Raw genomic sequence first — 20,927 nt, 5'->3', positions numbered from 1 at the left:
CCTTGCCCTTGGACTTTGCATTTGCCTTTCACTTTGTTCCTTGATTTTGAAAACTCAGATTCATTGTGACTTTACCTTTCTTTTGATGGCACATGGGGAATAACATTAGGGTCTTGCAATGCCTTAATAAAGCAATTACAACTTCTGTGTGTTTGTGTGCACTTGAACAGGACATATAGAGAATGTATTACTATTGTTGCTTTCTACATATGTCCTCAGCAACATCTAGTAAAAAAACCCTTCAAACCAGTGGTGAAATCTGAACTGGTTTACTACCGGTTCAGTGGCTGCGCATGCGCTCTGCGTGCCAAACGTGTGCTGCGCAATGTGCATGCACAGTTCACACCACACACCAAATGCGAGGTGTGCACGCATGCATGCCAAAAGAAGGCATGGGAAGGAAGGTAAGTAGAACAGTGCATGGGGGGTGATCAGCTGTGGTGCACAATCGTCGGAGCCTTTTTTTAAAAAAAAATTTAAAGCAATTTTTACTACCTTTTCAGGCGAATAGGTAGTAAAAAAATACTTTAAAAAAGTAAAAAAAAGGTTCCGACGATCCCGCGCTACAGCTGTGGTCGTTGTAGCCTTTTTCAAAATGCATTTTTTTACTACCTATTTGCCCAAATAGGGAGTAAAAAAAATGCTTTTAAAAGGTAAAAAAAAAGGCTCTGACGATCACAGCTGAGCCACTTGATTGTCAGTCTTTTTTTTACCTTTTAAAAGCATTTTTTTTACAACTTATTCCTACCATTCGGATGGGAAAAGCGAGCGACCCGGAAAGATGCAGCAAGTGGGCAAGCAGGCAACCGGGTGGGCATGGGCGGGAGGCCAGGGATTTTTGCTACCGATTCTCCGAACCACCCACCCTGTCGCTATCAGATTGGCTGATCCAGTCCAAACCGGGAGCATCTCACCCCTGCTTCAAACTATGCATCACTGGTCTTTTCATTCTTGCAGAGAACAGTGCTTCCCTTTAATTTCCTTATTATTTGTAGAAGTCAGAGAAACAACGAACAAAACAATTTATATTAGGCATTTATTTATTAGAGAAAATGTAATATAATAATTATACAATTAAATTATGAAGGAAATACATTGTGACAGTGCCTAGTAAACAAAATATTGTAGTTTCTATATAATATTTATTTTTAATAATCTTTATAACTCGATCTTTATAGTAAATATATTTTATATTATTGATATCATAATTTTTTAAACATAACATGGTATTCTTACTGTTTAGGTATAGAAATCTGAATAAGTTTGGGTAGTTCTTGAACACGGCCTTTTAGTTCTTCAAGTCTTTGAATGCGATTCAGTAACTGATTGATATTATTTGTTATGCTTTTATCTGCTAGAGGAACTTGCCAGTCTGGGATAATTTCTTCCTCACCTAACTGAAATATAGTTAGATAACGAAGTATTAACATAATCTGTTGTATATTAATAGAGATTTTCTCAATTAGCTCGAAAGAAGCACCACATTCACTGTTTCAAATAATGTACTTTGTACATCATTATAATAGAACTGACTATACAATATTAAGCTACTGTAAAACATATAAATGTAGTCCTTGATGTACAACTGTTTGTTTAGTGACTGTTAGAAATTACAACAGCACTAAAAAATGTGATTTATGACTGGTTTTCATACTTATGATGATTGCAACATCTCCATGATCAAGTTATGAAAATTCAGACACGGGGCAACTAACTCGTATTTATAACAGTTGCAGTGTCCCAGGACCATGTGATCACATTTTTCAACCTTCTGACAAGCCAAGCAAAGTCAATAGAGAAGCCAGATTCATTTAACAACCATGTTACTAACTTAACAACTGTAGTGATTTACTTAACGTGGCAAAAAAGGTCATAAAATGGAGCAAATTTCTCACTTAGCTACAGAAATATTGAGCTCAACTATGGTCATAAGTCAAGGACTACTTATAACATGAAAGCAAACTTTCATACTTTTAATTATGTTTAATAATAATTAAAATATTGCATTTACCTGAAAGGAAAATTAATGCATTTTTAATAAACTACCTACCAACCCACCAAGCATAAACAGATCAATTTCTTAAAATGAACTAGAAAACATACTTTACTAATAATGAGAAGGAGACTGACATGAAGTGGGAAAATGTTATTTTGGAATGGCTTCAATTAAGAGCCAGGATATGCCAAGCTAAATATAATAAAAAAACAAGATAAAAAACAAGTGGTTATTTTTATGGAATGTGATTGTTTTCTATTGTAATAGGCAGTCGGAGAGGTGGGATAACGGAGACCACCAGAGCATCCCACTGCAGTTGGAAAAGGTACTATCACTACAATTGTGATAAATCAAACTACATGCAAGAAGATTATCAGTTTCAGAATCCTTTGGTGATGACCTGATGCAGCACAGAGCAACTTTGGATGCTCCAGCATAATGTTGTGTATTTTCCATGCTGTAGGTGTAGAAAAGTCTTGGAGAAAAATTTCTATCTAAATTTGTTCATGTCTATTTGGTCATTACAATTGCAACTAGACACAAGTGTTGTATTCTTGCCCTCAATGGGAGACAGGAAAAACAAGAAGTGATAGCTGGGAAAAGTAAAAAGATTTTTTAATGGGGTTATTAGTGAGAACGGGACACTGGAGTAATGAAGAGGCACATAAGTATATGATGGCAAAGAACATTATTAAATCTCTAGGAATATGTGGTTTATGTATAACAGTGGAAAGAAGAGCTGATGTACCAGCTAGAGTAGCCCTAGTAATAAGTGAGTTAGAAAGAGTGGAATTTGGCCAATTGATGGTCCAGGGTGGGTGGAAAGTATGCTTGAAATTAGTGTTGTCCTTGGGAGTTTCAGTGAATTGTAGCCAAATACTAAGAAATTGTTTTGAGGGCTATGAATCAAGGGACAAGGATGATGGATTTGAAAGAAGAGATGAAAGAAAAAAACTGAAATTGGCCAGTATCGAAGAAAAATAATTGCAAAAGATTTCAATGAAAATAATTCAAAGATCTTTTTTGTTTTGAGAACTTTTCATATATTGGTATTAGCTATTATTATAGAAACACTTTTAATTATATTAAGATTAATCCCGAATGTCTGTTGAACCTGCTCAAGAAAGAAAGGCTAAGCCTTATATTGTGTCCTTTTATTTATATTCTAAAATTAAACATAAAGAAGAAACAGCAGAATATACAGAGAAACAATTCACATGATTACCACACATTTCTAAATAGTTTGTGTTAACAATCAAAATTCTATATTTACCTCTTCCATCTCATGGACCTCCTTTTCAAACCACTTGAGAAAAACATAAAATAAAATAAAATTAATATTAACAGATTACATTTTTACAAAATAAAACATAAAGATACATATCAAAAGTTTCTTACCTTAAGCAACGACTCTAATATCTAAGAAATAAAATATATATTATAAATCACTATCAATTTTATTATATAACAATTTAAATACAAAATAATGAAGTGAGAAATGTTTAGGCTTCCAAATCATACCTCCTTATGTCAGCTTGAGCAGGAAAAGTTTTCTCTTACTAGATTTTTTTGTTCATCTTTGTATTTTTGCAATGGAGGAGGGGATTTACCATCTGCTTACCACTCTATTGAAACAGAAGGCTGCTCATTTTAGAGCCTACTGCTAGCAAAAATAAACTGATGACAGCTCTGTAGCACTGAAATTGTCCTTGATATAGTTGCATTTTTATGCAGCTAGGCCTTCAAAGGCAGAGAAGTGTCTTTCCACATCTTCTAAATTTCCAAAGAAAAGGTAATTTACACTATAGCTGAATTTTTTCAAGTATAACAAAACATGACAATTAACAGTAAATAAAATCTTACACTTATGCAGTACAATAAACATTATACATACCTGCTTTTCTTCACGAAGTGCATTTTCCAATTGTGTCCTAAGTTGTGAACAACATATCAGGAAAGAAGTCATATCTTCATAATCTTCCTTCCAATGAGAAAAATATATATACAGTATCTTTATTTTAGAAATATTGCTACGGAAAACTATTTCTGAGATTTGTAATAATAATATTACAATTCTTATTTTTAAAATAAATGTATAAGTTTTATAATTTAAATGAAGTAACGACAGCCTTTACTTATATAGATCAAGAATGAAAATATTAGCTAGGATACTACCCTATGTAACCTGAAATGGTAGATTCTAGTGAACAAACTGGCACACTATTCATTTACTAAAATTTATCTGTTATATATTCCTTTGATTCTAGGGGCTTTACAACAGACAAAACAATAATAAAATCAAAAATCTATTCATAAAGCCACATAATAAACAGAATATATAAAAACTATAAATAAAAGCAAAGCTGCCATCATAAAATGCCCCTTAATAAAAACTATTTTCATCACTTTCTGAAACATCATCAAAGTAAAGACATTATTAAACTTAGGGGGAAATAGCTTCATAGGGGCTGATGAGTTTAATTTCTAGACTCCAGACAACCTGACTTTTTTTTTTTAGGCAGCTAGTAAAGAATCATCTCACTTAGCACATGTAATTAGGTAGATTCTACATTTATTTATTTATTTATTTATTCAAATTTTTATACCGCCCTATCTCCCAGAGGACTCAGGCCGGTTTACAGGCCAGTAAAAAATACAAATATAATACAAGGTAAAACACTAAATTAAAAAACTTATTTAAATAGGCCAAAATTTAAAATTACAATTAAAATGATATAAACCCCATTAAAATTAAATTTAAAATTAAAATTCTAGTCCAGTCCTGCACAGATAAATAGATGTGTTTTAAGCTCGCGGCGGAAGGTTCGAAGGTCAGGAAGTTGGCGGAGTCCTGGGGGAAGTTCATTCCAGAGGGTGGGAGCCCCCACAGAGAAGGCCCTTCCCCTGGGTGTCGCCAGTCGGCACTGCCGATACAGTGCACCCTAAGGAGTCCCTCCCTGTGAGAGCGCACGGGTCGGTGGGAGGCAATCGGTGGCAGTAGACGGTCCCGTAAATAGCCCGGCCCTAAGCCATGGAGCGCTTTGAAGATGGTTACCAAAACCCTGAAGCGCACCTGGAAGGCCACAGGCAGCCAGTGCAGTCTGCGCAGGAGTGGTGTCACATAGGAGCCACGAGGGGCTCCCTCTATCACCCGCGCAGCCGCATTCTGGACTAACTGGAGCCTCCGGGTGCTCATCAAGGGAAGCCCCATGTAGAGAGCATTGCAGTAATCCAGGCGAGACATCACGAGAGCATGAGTGACCATGCATAGGGCATCCCGGTCCAAGAAGGGGCGCAACTGGCGAACCAGGCGAACCTGGTAAAAGGCTCTCCTGGAGACAGCCGTCAAATGGTCTTCAAAAGACAGCCGTCCATCCAGAACACCCAAGTTGCGCACCCTTTCCACTGGGGCCAATGACTTGCCCCCAACAGTCAGCCGCAGTTGCAGCTGACTGTATCGGGGTGCCGGCATCCACAGCCACTCTGTCTTGGAGGGATTGAGCTTGAGCCTGTTTCTCCCCATCCAGACCCATACGGCCTCCAGGCACCGGGACAGCACTTCCGACAGCTTTGTTGGGGTGGCCCGGTGTGGAAAAGTACAGCTGAGTATCATCAGCGTACAGTTGGTAACTCACACCAAAACCACTGATGATCTCACCCAGCGGCATCATATAGATGTTGAACAGGAGAGGCGAGAGAATCGACCCCTACGGCACCCCACAAGTGAGGTGCTTCGGGGTCGACCTCTGCCCTCCCGTCAACACCGTCTGCGACCGGTCAGAGAGGTAGGAGGAGAACCACCGACAAACGGTGCCTCCCACTCCCAATCCCTCCAACCGGTGCAGCAGGATACCATGGTCGATGGTATCAAAAGCCGCTGAGAGGTCTAATAGGACCAAGGCAGAGGAACAACCTCTATCCCTGGCCCTCCAGAGATCATCAACCAACGCGACCAAAGCCGTCTCCGTGCTGTATCTGGGCCGAAAGCCGGACTGGAACGGGACTAGATAGACAGTTTCATCCAGGTACTGGGGTAACTGACGTGCCACCACACTCTCTACAACCTTCGCCACAAAGCGAAAGTTGGAGACCGGACGATAATTACCTAAAACAGCTGGGTCCAGGGAAGGCTTCTTGAGGAGAGGTCTCACCACCGCCTCTTTCAAGGCGGCAGGGAAGACCCCCTCCAGCAAAAAGCATTCGTAATCCCCTGGAGCCAGCCTCGTGTCACCTCCTGTGTGGCCAGCACCAACCAGGAGGGGCACGGGTCCAGTAAACATGTGGTGGCATTCAGCCTCCCCAATAACCTGTCCATGTCCTCGGGAACCACAGGGTCAAACTCATCCCAAACAGTCTCAACAAGACAGCTCTCTGACCTCTCACCTGGATCACCCAATTTTGATCCAAGCCCTCCCGAAGCTGAACGATTTTGTTGTATAGATAACCACTAAACTCCTCGGCACGTCCCTGCAACGGGTCATCCCGCTCCCCCTGTTGAAGGAGAGAGCGAGTCACCCGAAACAGGGCGGCCGGGCGGTTATCTGCCGACGCAATGAGGGAGGAGACGTAGCAACGTCTCGCTTCCCTCAGTGCCACTAGGTAGGTCCTATTATATCACCTAACTAGTGTCCGATCAGCCTCGGAACGACTGGACCTCCAGGAACTCTCTAGGCGTCTTCTCCGGTGTTTCATCTCCCTCAGCCCCTCGGAGAACCAAGGGGCTGATTGAGACCTGCGCCGAGTCAGAGGCCGCAAAGGCATGACACGGTCTAGAGCCCCAGCCGCGGCAAGTTCCCAAGCCGCGACTAGTTCTTCAGCCGAGCCGTAAGCCAGACCCTCAGGAAACGGCCCAAGCTCTGTCTGGAACCTCTCCGGGTCCATCAGGCGCATGGGACGGAACCATCGTGTTGGTTCCGTCTCCCTGCGGTGTTGAGCGGCGGTCTGAAAGTCTAGACGAAGGAGAGAGTGATCTGACCATGACAAAGGTTCAGTGACTAAATCTCTCAAGTCCAGATCCTTCAACCACTGTCCAGAGATAAAAATCAGATCCAGCATGCCTCCCCCTATGTGAGTAGGGCCATCAACTACTTGAGTCAGATCCAAGGCCGTCATGGAAGCCATGAACTCCCGAGCTACTGTCGATGACGTGCCGGCCGATGGCAAGTTAAAGTCCCCCATGACCATAAGTCTGGGGGTTTCAACTGCCACTCCAGCAAGCATCTCCAGGAGCTCGGGCAGGGCTGCTGCCACGCAGCAAGGAGCCAGGTACGTGATCAGCAAGCCCATCTGACACCTATGACCCCACCTCACAAAGAGGGATTCACAGCCGGCAATCTGAGGCACAGTGGTCTCCCTCAGTTCTAGACTTTCTTTAATAACAACCGCCACCCCCCCACCCCTACCTTGGGCCCTCGGTTGATGAAATGCTCGGAAACCCGGTGGGCACATTTCAACAAGGGGCACGCCCCCCTCTGTGCCCAACCAGGTCTCCGTAACGCCCATAAGGTCCGCTGCACCCCCCTGAATAAGATCACAAATTAGGGGGGCCTTATTGGCCATGGACTGTGCGTTGCACAGCATCAACTGGAGGCCCAGGCTCTGAGGGTCTTGACCATCCGGGGAACGGGAAAAGTCTGAGGGATCGGGGCATGTGATCGCCTTCAAACATCGAGCACGCGCCCCCAGAGAACGATACGAGCCCTCACTTCCGCCATATCTGCCCCTCCCACTTACTGTACAAATAGGACCACCCTCACTAAAAAGAACAGAATCCCCCCCCCATAACCTTCGAACCTATTAAATAACTGCCGCGAGCACATGCAGGAACTGGCGCCCCACCGACGGGTTCCCCCCAACACCCGCCCTAACCCTCCCTTCCCTTAAAAATTCCCTCTCTAAAAATCCCCAAAGGCTCTTTCTCAACGCATGCCACCTCTGTGGGTCCCAAGACCCGTCATTGAGGCCGGCCCTTGGTAACGAAGTGGGCCATTCCTGCGAGGCGGGGGCACCTCGCAGGCGCAAGAGTTCACAATACAAATAGCGCATAACGACTGAAGATAAACAGATAAAAATTGGCGATAAAAAGGCTCCATCTCCGAATGGCAGAAATGTTAAAATATGATGGTAATCCAAAATGAGGACGGGCATCGAATGGAAAACAAAAAGGACAGTCTAGATGGTAATCTATCCAAGCCTCGTCCAAACATCATGGAACAAGGGGTGGGGGTGCTTCGGTCGTGACATATGTCCTCCTCTGTCCCCAAGCAAGTCTCCTACCAACTCCCAAATAGTCCAAGCAGGACCAGCAACAGCCATAAAGATCCCAAAAGGCTGGGGAGAGGCATAGATGGTACTGCAACAGTCACGGGATTGTTAAACGGGGACAGATCGGGAGTACCTCCGTTGCCTCCCCGCAGTCCTCCAACATCTGCCTCCAAAAATGGCCAGAAGATACCGTCCAGGGGGTCACCTCCATCTCTATCACCCCCCTAGTAAATCCAACCATTTCGGGAGCCAGATCTCTCCGAACCTCTCCCTCCAAGAGGCCAGGCCTATCCAAAGGGCTGAGCCTCTCTGAGAGGCCGGAGGATGTGAAGGAGGCCATGTTCGTAAACTGGCAGCAGGAAAAAAGCCGGAAAAGCCAAAACATAGTGGCAGATGAATCAAGTAGGATATCTCCGCTATAGTCCAGATCGTCCCAAATTGTCCCAAATCGTAGCAGGGAACCCAAACATCACAGTTAAGAAGCAAACCGAAGACCAGGCTGAGAAAATCGGCCAAAAACCGGCCAAAAAAAAACCGACCAAGAAAAGCTGACTCATCGCCCCACCTCTGAGCCTGAAAACATGGCCGCCGCAATCCACCGCTCGCCTTCCCAGCCTCGTTCTCAGCAACCGCAGGTGTAAAAAGGTCCGAAGACCTCTCCCACGGCTGCCAGAAAGATGATACGCTGGACTGGGAGAGGCAGGCAGCTAGGCAGGCAGCCCAGGCGTCGCCATCCTCAGAGAGCCGCTCGATCGCCGGAGGTAAATCTTCAGCGCAGCGCTATCTTGCGCATGCAAGAGATGAAGAAAACAATCCTGCTGATAATAGGGATCCAATCTAAGAGGTTTTATAAGCACTCACTTGAAGCTTGAAATAGAGTTCTACTGGTAACATATACAGTTCCTGTAGAACAAGTATTATATTGCTAAACCAGTCAGAAAACTGATTGCTGTATTATACGCCAGTTATAGCTTTTGAATTGTCTTCAAGAATTTGTTGTTGTTGTTAGTTGCGAAGTCGTGTCCGACCCATCGCGACCCCATGGACAACACTCCTCCAGGCCTTCCTGTCCCCTACCATCCTCTGGAGTCCATTTAAACTCATGCCTACTGCTTCAGTGACTCCATCGAGTCACCTCGTTCTCTGTCGTCCCCTTCTTCTTTTGCCCTCAATCTTTCCCAGCATTAGGCTCTTCTCCAGTGAGTCCTTCTTTCTCATTACGTGGCCAAAGTATTTCAGTTTCATCTTCAGGATCTGGCCTTCTAAAAAGCAGTCAGGGTTGATCTCCTCTAGAACTGATTGTTTGTTCGCCTTGCAGTCCAAGGGACTCGCAGGAGTCTTCTCCAGCACCAGAGTTCAAAGGCCTCAATTCTTTGGCGCCTTTCTTATGGTCCAACTTTCACAGCCATACATTGCAACTGGGAAAACCATAGCCTTCGCTATACACACTTTTGTTGGTAGGATGATGTCTCTGCTTTTTATTAAGCTGTCTTATGGTCTTCAAGTATACCCTCACATAAAGCATATGGCTGTACAAGTAGTTTCCAACTTACGAACACAATTTGTTGTTCTTGTTGTTGTTAGTTGCAAAGTTGTGTCCGACCCATCGCAACCCCATGGACAACATTCCTCCAGGCCTTCCTGTCCCCTACCATTCTCTGGAGTCCATTTAAACTCATGCCTACTGCTTCAGTGACTCCATCAAGCCACCTCGTTCTCTGTCGTCCCCTTCTTCTTTTGCCCTCAATCTTTCCCAGCATTAGGCTCTTCTTTAGTGAGTCCTTCCTTTTCATTAGGTAGCCAAAGTATTTGAGTTTCATTTTCAGGATCTGGCCTTTTAAAGAGCAGTCAGGGCTGATCTCCCCTATCACTGACTGGTTTGATCTCCTTACAGTCCAAGGGACTCACAGGAGTCTTCTATAGCACCAGAGTTCAAAGGCCTCAATTCTTTGGCGCTCAGCCTTTCTTATGGTCCAACTTTCACAGCCATACATTGCAACTGGGAAAACCATAGCCTTCGCTATACACACTTTTGTTGGTAGGGTGATGTCTCTGCTTTTTAGTAAATTGTCTAGATTTGCCATAGCTTTCCTCCCCAGGAGCAAGCATCTTTTAATTTCTTTACTGTAGTCCCCATCTGCAGTGATCTTGGAGCCCAGGAAAATAAAATCTGTCACTACCTCCATTTCTTCCCCGTCTATTTGCCAGGAATTGAGAGGACTGGATGCCATGATCTTAGTTTTCTTAATGTTGAGTTTTAAGCCAACTTTTGCACTCTCCTTCTTCATCCATATCAAGAGGCTCTTTATTTCCTCTTCGCTTTCTGTCATTAAAGTGATATCATCTGCATATCTGAGGTTGTTGATATTTCTCCCGGCAATCTTAATTCTAACTTTTGATTCATCTAGCCCCACCTTTCTCATGATGTGCTCTGCATATAAGTTAAATAGGCAGGGTGACAGTATACAGCCTTGCTGGACTCTTTTCACAATTTTGAACCAATCAGTGGTTCTGTGTCCACTTCTCACTGTTGCTTCTTGACCCGCATATAGGTTTTTCAAGAGACAAATAAGATGGTCTGGTACTCCCATCTCTTTAAGAACTTGCCACAATTTGTTGTGATCCACACAATCAAGGCTTTAGCATAGTCAATGAAGCAGAAGTAGATGTTTTTCTGGAACTCCCTAGCTTTCTCCATGATCCAGCATATGTTGGCAATTTGAGTACAATATGAACACAATAGAGCCCAGAATTTAGATGGTCAAAGTCAAGGAATCTAACATTACTAGTAGTTATGCATTTCACAACGTAATAATTCAGAACAAACTATTACTGGTCCTCATTTACTAACTGACAATTTAATAGTGAACATTCAATAGTGATGAAAAATTTTTGCCACCAATCCTCTAACTTACAACCTTTGCAATATAACAAAGGAAAGATCAAATAACATTATAAGCCAAAATGGGGTTTCACTTAGCATCCATTTCACTTAATGACCAAGTTACTAGTCTCAATTGTGATAGTTAAACAAGAACTACCTATATTACATCTTTTCCTTCTGCTCATTAAAATGTGTTTAATCTAAAACCAACATCACTCATTGTAGGCCTATTTAAATAGCATGTAATGTTATTTACAGGTAGTTCTTCTTCCTCCTCCTCCTCCTCTTCTTTACTTTCTTTAACTTCACCTTCCTTTATATAGACACCTTCCATTGTATGTACAATCTGCAAAAAAATCCAAATAATGTTCTAATCTCTCATTGGCATTGTTTCTTATTTTCCTAATGTTAGAAACCTAGATCATTAAGTCTTATCTAAGATAGACTTCTTTTTTCCTTTAGTTTTAGTAACTTTTATGCATTTGTGTTCAACAACCTGCAGTTTTCAGAACTTATAACATTATAAAAGAAAAGACTGCCTCAAGTCAAGGTTGATCACTGATGACAAAATATCAGGTTTACCTGACAATGATCCAAGGGTGCTTAGCATTTACTTTATTTAATTTAATTAACAAATCTTACATTTGTGACTCTGGGTAGCTTACAATTAAAACATAAACAATACCAAAAAATCAGAATGAAACCACCACATAAACAAAACATTAAAATACCACCATGTTAATTTAGTCATCAGGAGATCACTATCATTCACAAACAGTACAATTACCCTCTTTTTGAGAAAACACTCTGTAGATGGGACCTACAAAAAGACTTTTCTGCTGGCCTATATGGGATAGTTAGATGTCACTGGATGAGTTAGTTCCTCAAATAATCAAGCTTCTTCTTCTTCTTCTTCTTCTTTTTTTTGTAATCCTTTTTTAATTACTCAGTTCACTTACAACAGGGGTGTCAAACTCCCTGCCCGCAGACCAGATGCATCACACATTGGCCATGCTCATGCCCAGTTTAGTTAAGGGGGGGAAAGTCCCAATACATCACATGATGCTGCCGTGACAACAAGAGTTTGACATCCCTGAGTTACGACTATGGGATTTCAAAGAATTCACATCCATTTAACCAAACGTTTTTTTCCAGACCAGCTACATAGTGTCATCTGCTGTGATCTTCCTTTACATTAGAGAGGTAAAACAGTCTGAAAAATGTACATTAAACTAAGTAACTGCCATTAGTCAAGTATTATATGATTTACTTTCCAATTATTTGCTGCATTCTCGATTAGAACCCAAAGATGACTTTTCAAAATAGTAATCATAAGCTACATTGTTCAAACATTCTCTTCAATTTTATTTTTTATTGTTTACTTTATTATTCTGTTATTTTATTTCTGTTTACACTCTTTTCATTTCTTCCTTTTATTGTTGTAAACCACCTAGAATAGCCCCATTGTGAGGTAGGTAGCAAATAAATTTAAAAGTAATAAATAATAACTCTCAATCTGCAAGGATAGTTGTTGGATTTCAGCAAGAAAATGAAGATTCACCAAAAAGAATATTTGTATTAAATAAGTCTGGCAAATTCTTTTAATTGTTAAAGTCATATTCTCTGGCAATACCATTGTTCATTTGAAGAGAAAAATCCATTAATCAAACCAAAGCATACACTGATCTTTATTATGTAAATACATGCATCTTCTACAACGGGATCTTTTTAAATATACAGGTAGTCCTCAACTTATGACCATAATGGAACCTGCCCATTACAGTCACATGTCACGATGCTGTTAAGTGAAGCATTTCATATAACAACCCCCTATCTCTGCTCTCCCCAAAGTAATCATTAAACCAATGTGTGGGGCATTAGGTGGAACATGGGGTGCCACGGGGGTGGAGGAGGCCCTTGGAGGCCTACCACATGCCCAGACCCTACCACACTCCTGCAAGCCTTTCTGGGCCTCCCAAGGCTTCCTCATCTCTGGAGCACTCAGTGCTCTGCTTCCTGGCCCTCAGGGTTCCATAGGCCTGTGCCTGAACCCAGTCAACAGAAACAACCAGCACATGAAAGGCAGTTACAGCCTATAGGCCAAGGCTTATTTCACATCTGGCAATCCAAGAGCCTCCCCAAGGCTTCCTCTGTCCCTCAGGATTCTCTAAGCCTTGTCCTGCTCCCAAGCTCACTATTCAGCCAGGCAATGGAGTCTAAATCTGGTCAGCAGAAGTGGCTGACACATGGGAGCAATTACAGCCTGTAGGTTGCGGCTTACTTCAAATCCAGCCACCCAAAGAACTTGCAGGATTCAGCCCACTATTCACTCAATTCCAGGGCCCAGCAGCATCCAATTTACCTTTACATTTTTTGCAGAGGAGTTTGGCCAATGCTATATGAGGCTCAGCTTCAACCGGCTTCATGGCAACCTCATGCTCTTCTCCTAGCAAGTAGTATTTGTCATGAGACTAAAGGGCAAATGTTTTTCCTGATTTTTAAGGAGGCTTCACAAACTGCACAAATGGAGCCTCCTTAAAATCATAATCTTTTGTTTAGCTATCCTGAATAACACATTTATCTAAATACATGCTTCTCCGATATTTAATTCCTTTAGGTTTCTTGAAAAAGTACATTAATTTTCAAAAAGGATAGCTATTTGCAGAGTTGTATTTGTGAGTAAAGTAAGTTGCTATAGTATTAGGTACATTCATTGCCTTGATTCAATTACATACAAACAAGGGGAGGAAATTGAATAATAAACGATGTTAATGATTAACTTACCTCATTTAGATGTGTTGTAATATTCCTAAGCATATCCATTTCATCAAACATTCTATCTTTGTTTCCTGAGGTAAGACTCAGAGAATACTGTGTAATGGTTTCTTTGGGAGCTGCAGGCATTAAAACCATTGGGTTAGCTTCATATCTGCCATGCTTTCCTCCTTTCTTCCTTGTTCCCGGAAATGAGTTGTCAATTGTTTTCTGTTTTAATTGTTTTGTTGCATTCATTGTGTTGGTTATATAATCTTTTCAAAAACAAATAATAAATATTTCATTCCAAACTTTGAAAACATTTTAATACATAATAAATCATTATATTTTTCATCTTCAAAACTATCCCAATAATTTTTTTGCATTCCAAGAAGTTTAACCTAGCCTACCTTTAGCATACCATATCTTCCAATGTCTTTGTTTTCAGTTTTCAAGCTGTATGAACAACCCTTTAGAATCTATTTAATATAGTGGTTATATTAATTTAACTCCTAGAAAGCCTGTACTGTAATAGGGTGCAGGACTAGGAGTGGGGAAAATCAAGTTCTAATTATCTCTTAGGCATGGAATACAACTAATAACCTTGGACCAGTCATTCCCTCACAGCTATAATCATGAAAAGCCAGCTAAAAACTAAACCTCTCATTACAGCAGGCACTAATAGTTTTCCTATTTAAACTAGATGAGCAGAATACAGAAATGTAACCCTACCACCAAATACATACATGTATATACCCATACACATGCAGCAACTTTTAAATGCTGCCAAAGTATTTTTTCTGTAATTAAATAAAAGTAGAATATAAATAAGTTTCACATTACATTGAATATATCAAATTAGCGCTCTCCAAAGAAAAGTTTCCATATATACAAAATCTTAACAGTAGGATCAAAAAAGGGCATAAAAGCAGCCATGTATAGTTCAAATTCTAATAATTTATCAATTACTAAATAAAGGTCATTGACAGGCACAAGTAACCAATAACAGGAGTTGAGGTCAAAGCAGTAAAAGTTTAGTACACGCAAACTATATACAAGAATCTGATCTACTAACAATCAAGCCAAATTGGCTCTACACAAGGGTTAATAGAATTCATGGGGGACTGGACTTGGATCTCTTGTGGGAACGTAGCAATTCCAAACTAATGACAAGGCTAATCCCACTCTCAAATTAAGACTGCTCATCTCCTACATCACTCCACCCTCCAACATGGCCCCATCCCTCCTCCATAGGCTCTTCAAAGTTGCTCTCTCTTTCTCTTTCCTGTATAATCTTTTGGAAGTCTGTGCTCTCATGGGAACTTCATAAAGAGTCAGTGAAACTCATACAAGCCTAGAAAAAAATATACTAGCATGCTTAGAACCACGTCTCATAAATCTTGAAAAAAGAATTTTTACAGTACAAAATAATGGTAACTCAACAGATCAAAATCTTTTCCCAATCCAACAAACACTGCCTAATCCACAACCTAAACCACAAATATATGCCAATCAACCTAACAACGTAGCCATTTTAATTAAAGATACCATTGAAAGAGAACAAAAACGTCAAAATGCTATATTATTTGGATTAGGTAATACCAATGAACCTGATATTACTAAAATTCGAAACATCATTACAAACTACAAGTCATCCACCTTCTCCCCTGATGAAATAACACAAGTCTCCAGAGATGGACCTGAATACATAAACAGTGATGGCTCAGTGGCATCTAAATTCTGTAGAGTCATCTGCATAAATGAGACCAGCAAACACAAATTTATCCACACTATAAACTCAATTGCCAGAAACAACTCCAGCCTCAACAAACTAAGAGGAAGGTTTGACCTATCATATCTACAGAGGATCCATTCCGTGAACTTCGTACAGAACTCAAACGATGACTAAATGAAGGTGAAACCAACCTCTACATTGACTACCGTGCAGACTGCATAAAACATAAAACCTACAATCAATTAGCAAGTATCCAACCCCACATTAATCAGAATATCAAACCTCCCATTACTCAAAACATTCAACCAAGTTACATACAAAACTTCCAACCATTTGAGATACAGAACCTTCAACAAACTGTCGTTCAACCAACAAACCTCCAACCACCCATCATACAGAACTACCAACCTGTTGCACTAAACCCTCAACCAACTGAAGTTGAACAACCCAACCTCCAACCATTGGTCCTCCAACCAGCTGTCGCCATCCAAAACTAGAAATGCACGCTTCTTATTTCCTCTACACCAAACACTACAAATCTTAAATGTAAATTGATAGATGCAAGAAGTATTATAAACAAATTACCTGAATTTCTACTCTTATTAAATATTGGTACCTTTGACATTATATTTGTATGTGAAACATGGCTGAACTCATCCTTCCCTGATTCCAGTATCTCAGAGAAAGAGTATCATGTTTTTCGATCAGATCGTGAAAACGGCAGAGGAGGTGGAGTAGCTATCTATTACAAAAAGTCGTTAAATATAAAAAATATTGAAGTTGTACATAAACTCGCTCTTCCTGAAACTATTGTATGTGAACTGTCCTATAACATCACACTTCGCTTCCTGCTATGCTACAGAGCCCCTGACTAAGATATCGCACATGCGAACATGTTAACCACACTACTAACATGAGCCACATCTTGCCCTTATCCCCTCATCTTCCTAGGTGACCTAAATCTTACCTCTTATTAACTGGATAACAAACAAATGTTCAAATGAACCCATCCATACTACCATGTACAATGCTGTTACAAATCTAGGTCTTGAACAACTAGTAACTAACAATACAAGACTCAACAACTGTCTTGACCTCATCTTTTGCAACAGCGCTAACACAATTTATGGACTACTAATAAAAGAACCTTTCTCCAACAGCGCTAACACAACATGATAGACTTTTATCTCAATATACCCCCTTACAAAAATCTACATAATAATGGTATCCCAAAATACAATTTCAAAAAAGCCAACTCTGACCTTATAAACAACGACCTCTCATCTCTTGACTGGCAAAATCTGTTCTCAACCTGCATCACTACAAAAGACCACTATAGTCAGAAAAAACAAATTACCCATATCAATAAAAAAGCTGCAATCCAAAAAAAAATCCATCTGGAGAAGAAACAAAAAGGGCTATGTAGCAAATTTCAAAAACCGCTACAGAAATATATGCAACCAAATAAAAACTGAATGCACCAATTATCACATCAAGCAAGAAGAAGACCTTCTGTGCACAAATTCCAACCGTGCTTTTTATAATTTTGTGAACAACAAATTTAAAGACTCGAGATCCATCCCACCACTAAAAGAATCTAACAGCAAGGAATATAATGATGAAACAGTTAAAGCAAACCTCTTTAACACATTCTTTGGCTCAGTCTTTGTTAACAGCGATGGCTTATACCAGACATTCCCCGATCGTACCAACAATGAGTACAACGACCTAACACATATAGATTTCACAGAAGATAATGTTGAAACTGAAACCATCCCTATCTATTGGACCTGATGGACTATGTGCATACTTCTTAAAAAAGCTCTCCACTAATATAGCTGAACCCCTAAGCATAATCTTTGAAAAAGCTTTCACGACCAGTTCCCTACCCAAATTTTGGTCACTAGCCATGGTCATCCCTGTCTTCAAAAAAAGCCACCCCAGCCTAGTTGAAAATTACAGACCAATCTCTCTATGCTGTGTCACCTGCAAAGTAATGGAATCCAACCAATCCATTACCCTCCACCTAGAAACGAACAACCTACTCTCTAATAAACAGTTCGGTTTCAGAAAAAAATTATCATGTAATTTGCAATTTCTTCACTGCAAAAACATATGGACTACAAATCTTGATCAGAGCAAATCAATAGATGCAATCTACATAGACTTCTGTAAAGCTTTCGACTCAGTAGTACATGATAAACTTCTCCAAAAACTAAAATCCTACGGTATCTCAGGAGCCCTCCACAATTGGATAACAACTTTCCTGACAAACAGACAACAAGTGGTCAAAATTGGCAATGCTCTATCAAATCCTGTTCCTGTCAAAAGTGGCGTTCCCCAAGGCAGCGTTCTTGGACCAACACTCTTCATATTATACATTAATGATCTGTGACCAAATAACAAGTAATTGTGTTCTGTTTGCTGATGATAATACCATATACACCAATAATACAGCTACCCTTCAAAAAGATCTTGACTTTGTATCTGAATGGTCTAAAACTTGGCAACTCCAAATCTCTACCAGCAAATGTTCAGTCTTACATATTGGAAAAAAGAACCCAAACACTAAGTGCAAGCTTAATGGACATTACCTTACAGATGACCCACACCCTGTTAAATAACTTGGAGATTTCATTTCAAATGATCTAAGTGCCAAAGCCCACTGTAACTACATCGCAAAAAAAGCTTTAAGAGTTGTAAACCTAATCTTGCGTAGCTTCTTCTCCAAAAACACTACTCTACTAACCAGACCATATAAAACATTTGCTAGACCAATTCTTGAATACAGCTCGACTGTCTGGAACCCATACCACATTTCTGACATCAATACAATTGAATGTGTCCAGAAATATTTTACAAGAAGAGTTCTCCACTCCTCTGAATACAACAAAATACCTTATGCCACCAGACTTGAAATCCTGGGTTTAGAAAATTTAGAACTACACCGTTTCTGACATGACTTGAATTCATAGAATCATCTATTACAATGTACTTCCTGTCAAGGACTACTTCAGCTTCAATTGCAACAATACACGAGCACACAATAGATTTAAGCTTTATGTTAACCGCTCCAATCTTGATTGCAGAAAATATGACTTCAGTAACAGAGTTGTTAATACCTGGAATACACTACCTGACTCTGTGATCTCTTCCCAAAATCCCAAAATCTTCAACAAAAAACTGTCTACTATTGACCTCACCCCATTCCTAAGAGATCTATAAGGGGCATGCATAAGAGCACAAGAGTGCCTACCGTTCCTGTCCTATTGTTTCCTTTCTTTATATTCAATTAATTTAGTTATTACATACTCATACTTATATATATACTTATATACTGTATAGTTATTTCATGCTTACGCTCATATATACTGTGTGACAAAATAAATAAATAAACAAACAAACAAACAAACAAATAAACAAACAAACTATCTCAATGAAAACTTTCTCCCCTGTTTCAGAAGCAGCTACTGAACCAGGCTGGAGTTGTTGGAGCATGGAGACAGAGTTAGAAAAGATCTACCACCACCAATGCAGCTATGAAACCTTGTGTCAGGAATAAATCAATAATGAAATCTAAAGAGACTGTGTGTGTGAGGAGAATTGCAAAAGTCCTATCAGCTTCTAATAGATGGACTTGGCTCTCCTGCATGTATAGCAAGAGGCCACATATATCCTTGATGTCCATTTCCATTTTAGACCAACAAAAATCTCTTAATATTCTATGTAGAGTATTGAACACTCCTCCATAACCCGTCTCTGGTTGTCATAGAAAAAATGCAAACTTTCTTCCCTGAAAGAGGGGGAATTACTATTCTGCCCTTGTACCTCTAGGCTCCTCCCTCCATCTTGAATAGGGACACAGTATTTTATTTTTATTTTTATTTATTTTATTTGTCACAACAGTATATATAAGCATAAGCATGAAATAACTATACAATATATAAGCATAAATATAATCATAAGTATGTAATAATTATATGAAAGGACAGGAATGGTAGGCACTCTGATGCTCTTATGCACGCCCCTTACAGATCTCTTAGGAATGGGGTGAGGTCTTGAGATCATCCATCCGACCCAAGAAAATTAAGTCCTGGTGTTACTGAATTTCTCCCAACCTCTCCAAAGAATATGTGGTGCATCCAGAAATGGGAAGGCTGCAATATTGTTGGTGCTACTATGGTAGAATATGTTCAACTTGAGAATATTGTGGCTTGTAAGAAAGAGCATTTGGAATCAAGTGCTGTGAAACCAGGACATACTGAAGTAAAAGTCAAAGCATGAGAAGAATTAGCTCCAATGGATTTGTCTGGGTAAAAGCAGTTTGGTCTTGTTAGAATAGAATAGAATTTTTTATTGGCCAAGTGTGATTGGACACACAAGGAATTTGTCTTGGTGCATATGCTCTCAGTGTACATAAAAGAAAAGATACGTTCATCAAGGTACAACATTTACAACACAATTGATGATCAATATATCAATATAAATCATAAGGATTGCCAGCAACAAGTTATAGTCATACAGTCATAAGTGGAAAGAGATTGGTGATGGGAACTATGAAACGATTAATAGTAGTGCAGATTCAGTAAATAGTCTGACAGTGTTGAGGGAATTATTTGTTTAGCAGAGTGATGGCCTTCGGGGAAAAACTGTTCTTGTGTCTAGTTGTTCTGGTGTGCAGTGCTCTATAGCGTCGTTTTGAGGCTAGGAGTTGAAACAGTTTATGTCCAGGATGCGAGGGATCTGCAAATATTTTCACGGCCCTCTTCTTGATTTGTGCAGTATACAGGTCCTCAATGGAAGGCAGGTTGGTAGCAATTATTTTTTCTGCAGTTCTAATTATCCTCTGAAGTCTGTGTTTTTCTTGTTGAGTTGCAGAACCGAACCAGACAGTTATAGAGGTGCAAATGACAGACTCAATAATTCCTCTGTAGAATTGGATCAGCAGCTCCTTGGGCACTTTGAGCTTACTGAGTTGGCGCAGAAAGAACATTCTTTGTTGTCCTTTTTTAATGATGTTTTTGATGTTAGCTGTCCATTTGAGATCTTGCGATATGATAGAACCCAGAAATTTGAAGGTTTCTACTGTTGATACTGTGTTGTCAAGTATTGTGAGAGGTGGAAGTATGGAAGGGTTTCTCCTAAAGTCTACCACCATTTCTACGGTTTTGAGTGTGTTCAGTTCCAGATTGTTTTGGTTGCACCACAAGGCTAGTCGTTCGACCTCTCGTCTATATGCGGATTCGTCATTGTCTCGAATGAGATCAATCACTGTTGTGTCATCTGCAAACTTC

At 40.3% G+C, this 20,927-nt stretch overlaps 1 protein-coding gene across 1 annotated transcript in view; it reads right to left on the bottom strand.

The window, feature by feature from the left end:
• CCDC7 (coiled-coil domain containing 7) overlaps positions 1 to 20,927 on the bottom strand; it is a 250,176-nt gene that overhangs the window by 208,850 nt on the left and 20,399 nt on the right. The window contains exons 3-8 of the mRNA XM_058179731.1: positions 13,929 to 14,173; positions 11,401 to 11,490; positions 3,891 to 3,977; positions 3,395 to 3,415; positions 3,270 to 3,302; positions 1,237 to 1,397 (exon numbers count right to left, since the gene is read on the bottom strand). Of these exons, the coding sequence (XP_058035714.1) occupies positions 1,237 to 1,397; positions 3,270 to 3,302; positions 3,395 to 3,415; positions 3,891 to 3,977; positions 11,401 to 11,490; positions 13,929 to 14,156 (620 nt within the window). The 5' untranslated portion in view covers positions 14,157 to 14,173. The remainder of the gene's footprint in view (positions 1 to 1,236; positions 1,398 to 3,269; positions 3,303 to 3,394; positions 3,416 to 3,890; positions 3,978 to 11,400; positions 11,491 to 13,928; positions 14,174 to 20,927) is intronic.

Source organism: Ahaetulla prasina, chromosome 4 (assembly GCF_028640845.1).
Source record: "Ahaetulla prasina isolate Xishuangbanna chromosome 4, ASM2864084v1, whole genome shotgun sequence".
NCBI lineage: Eukaryota > Metazoa > Chordata > Lepidosauria > Squamata > Colubridae > Ahaetulla > Ahaetulla prasina.
Note: the sequence above shows the minus strand (reverse complement) of the source record. Positions and strands in the feature narration are given on the sequence as shown.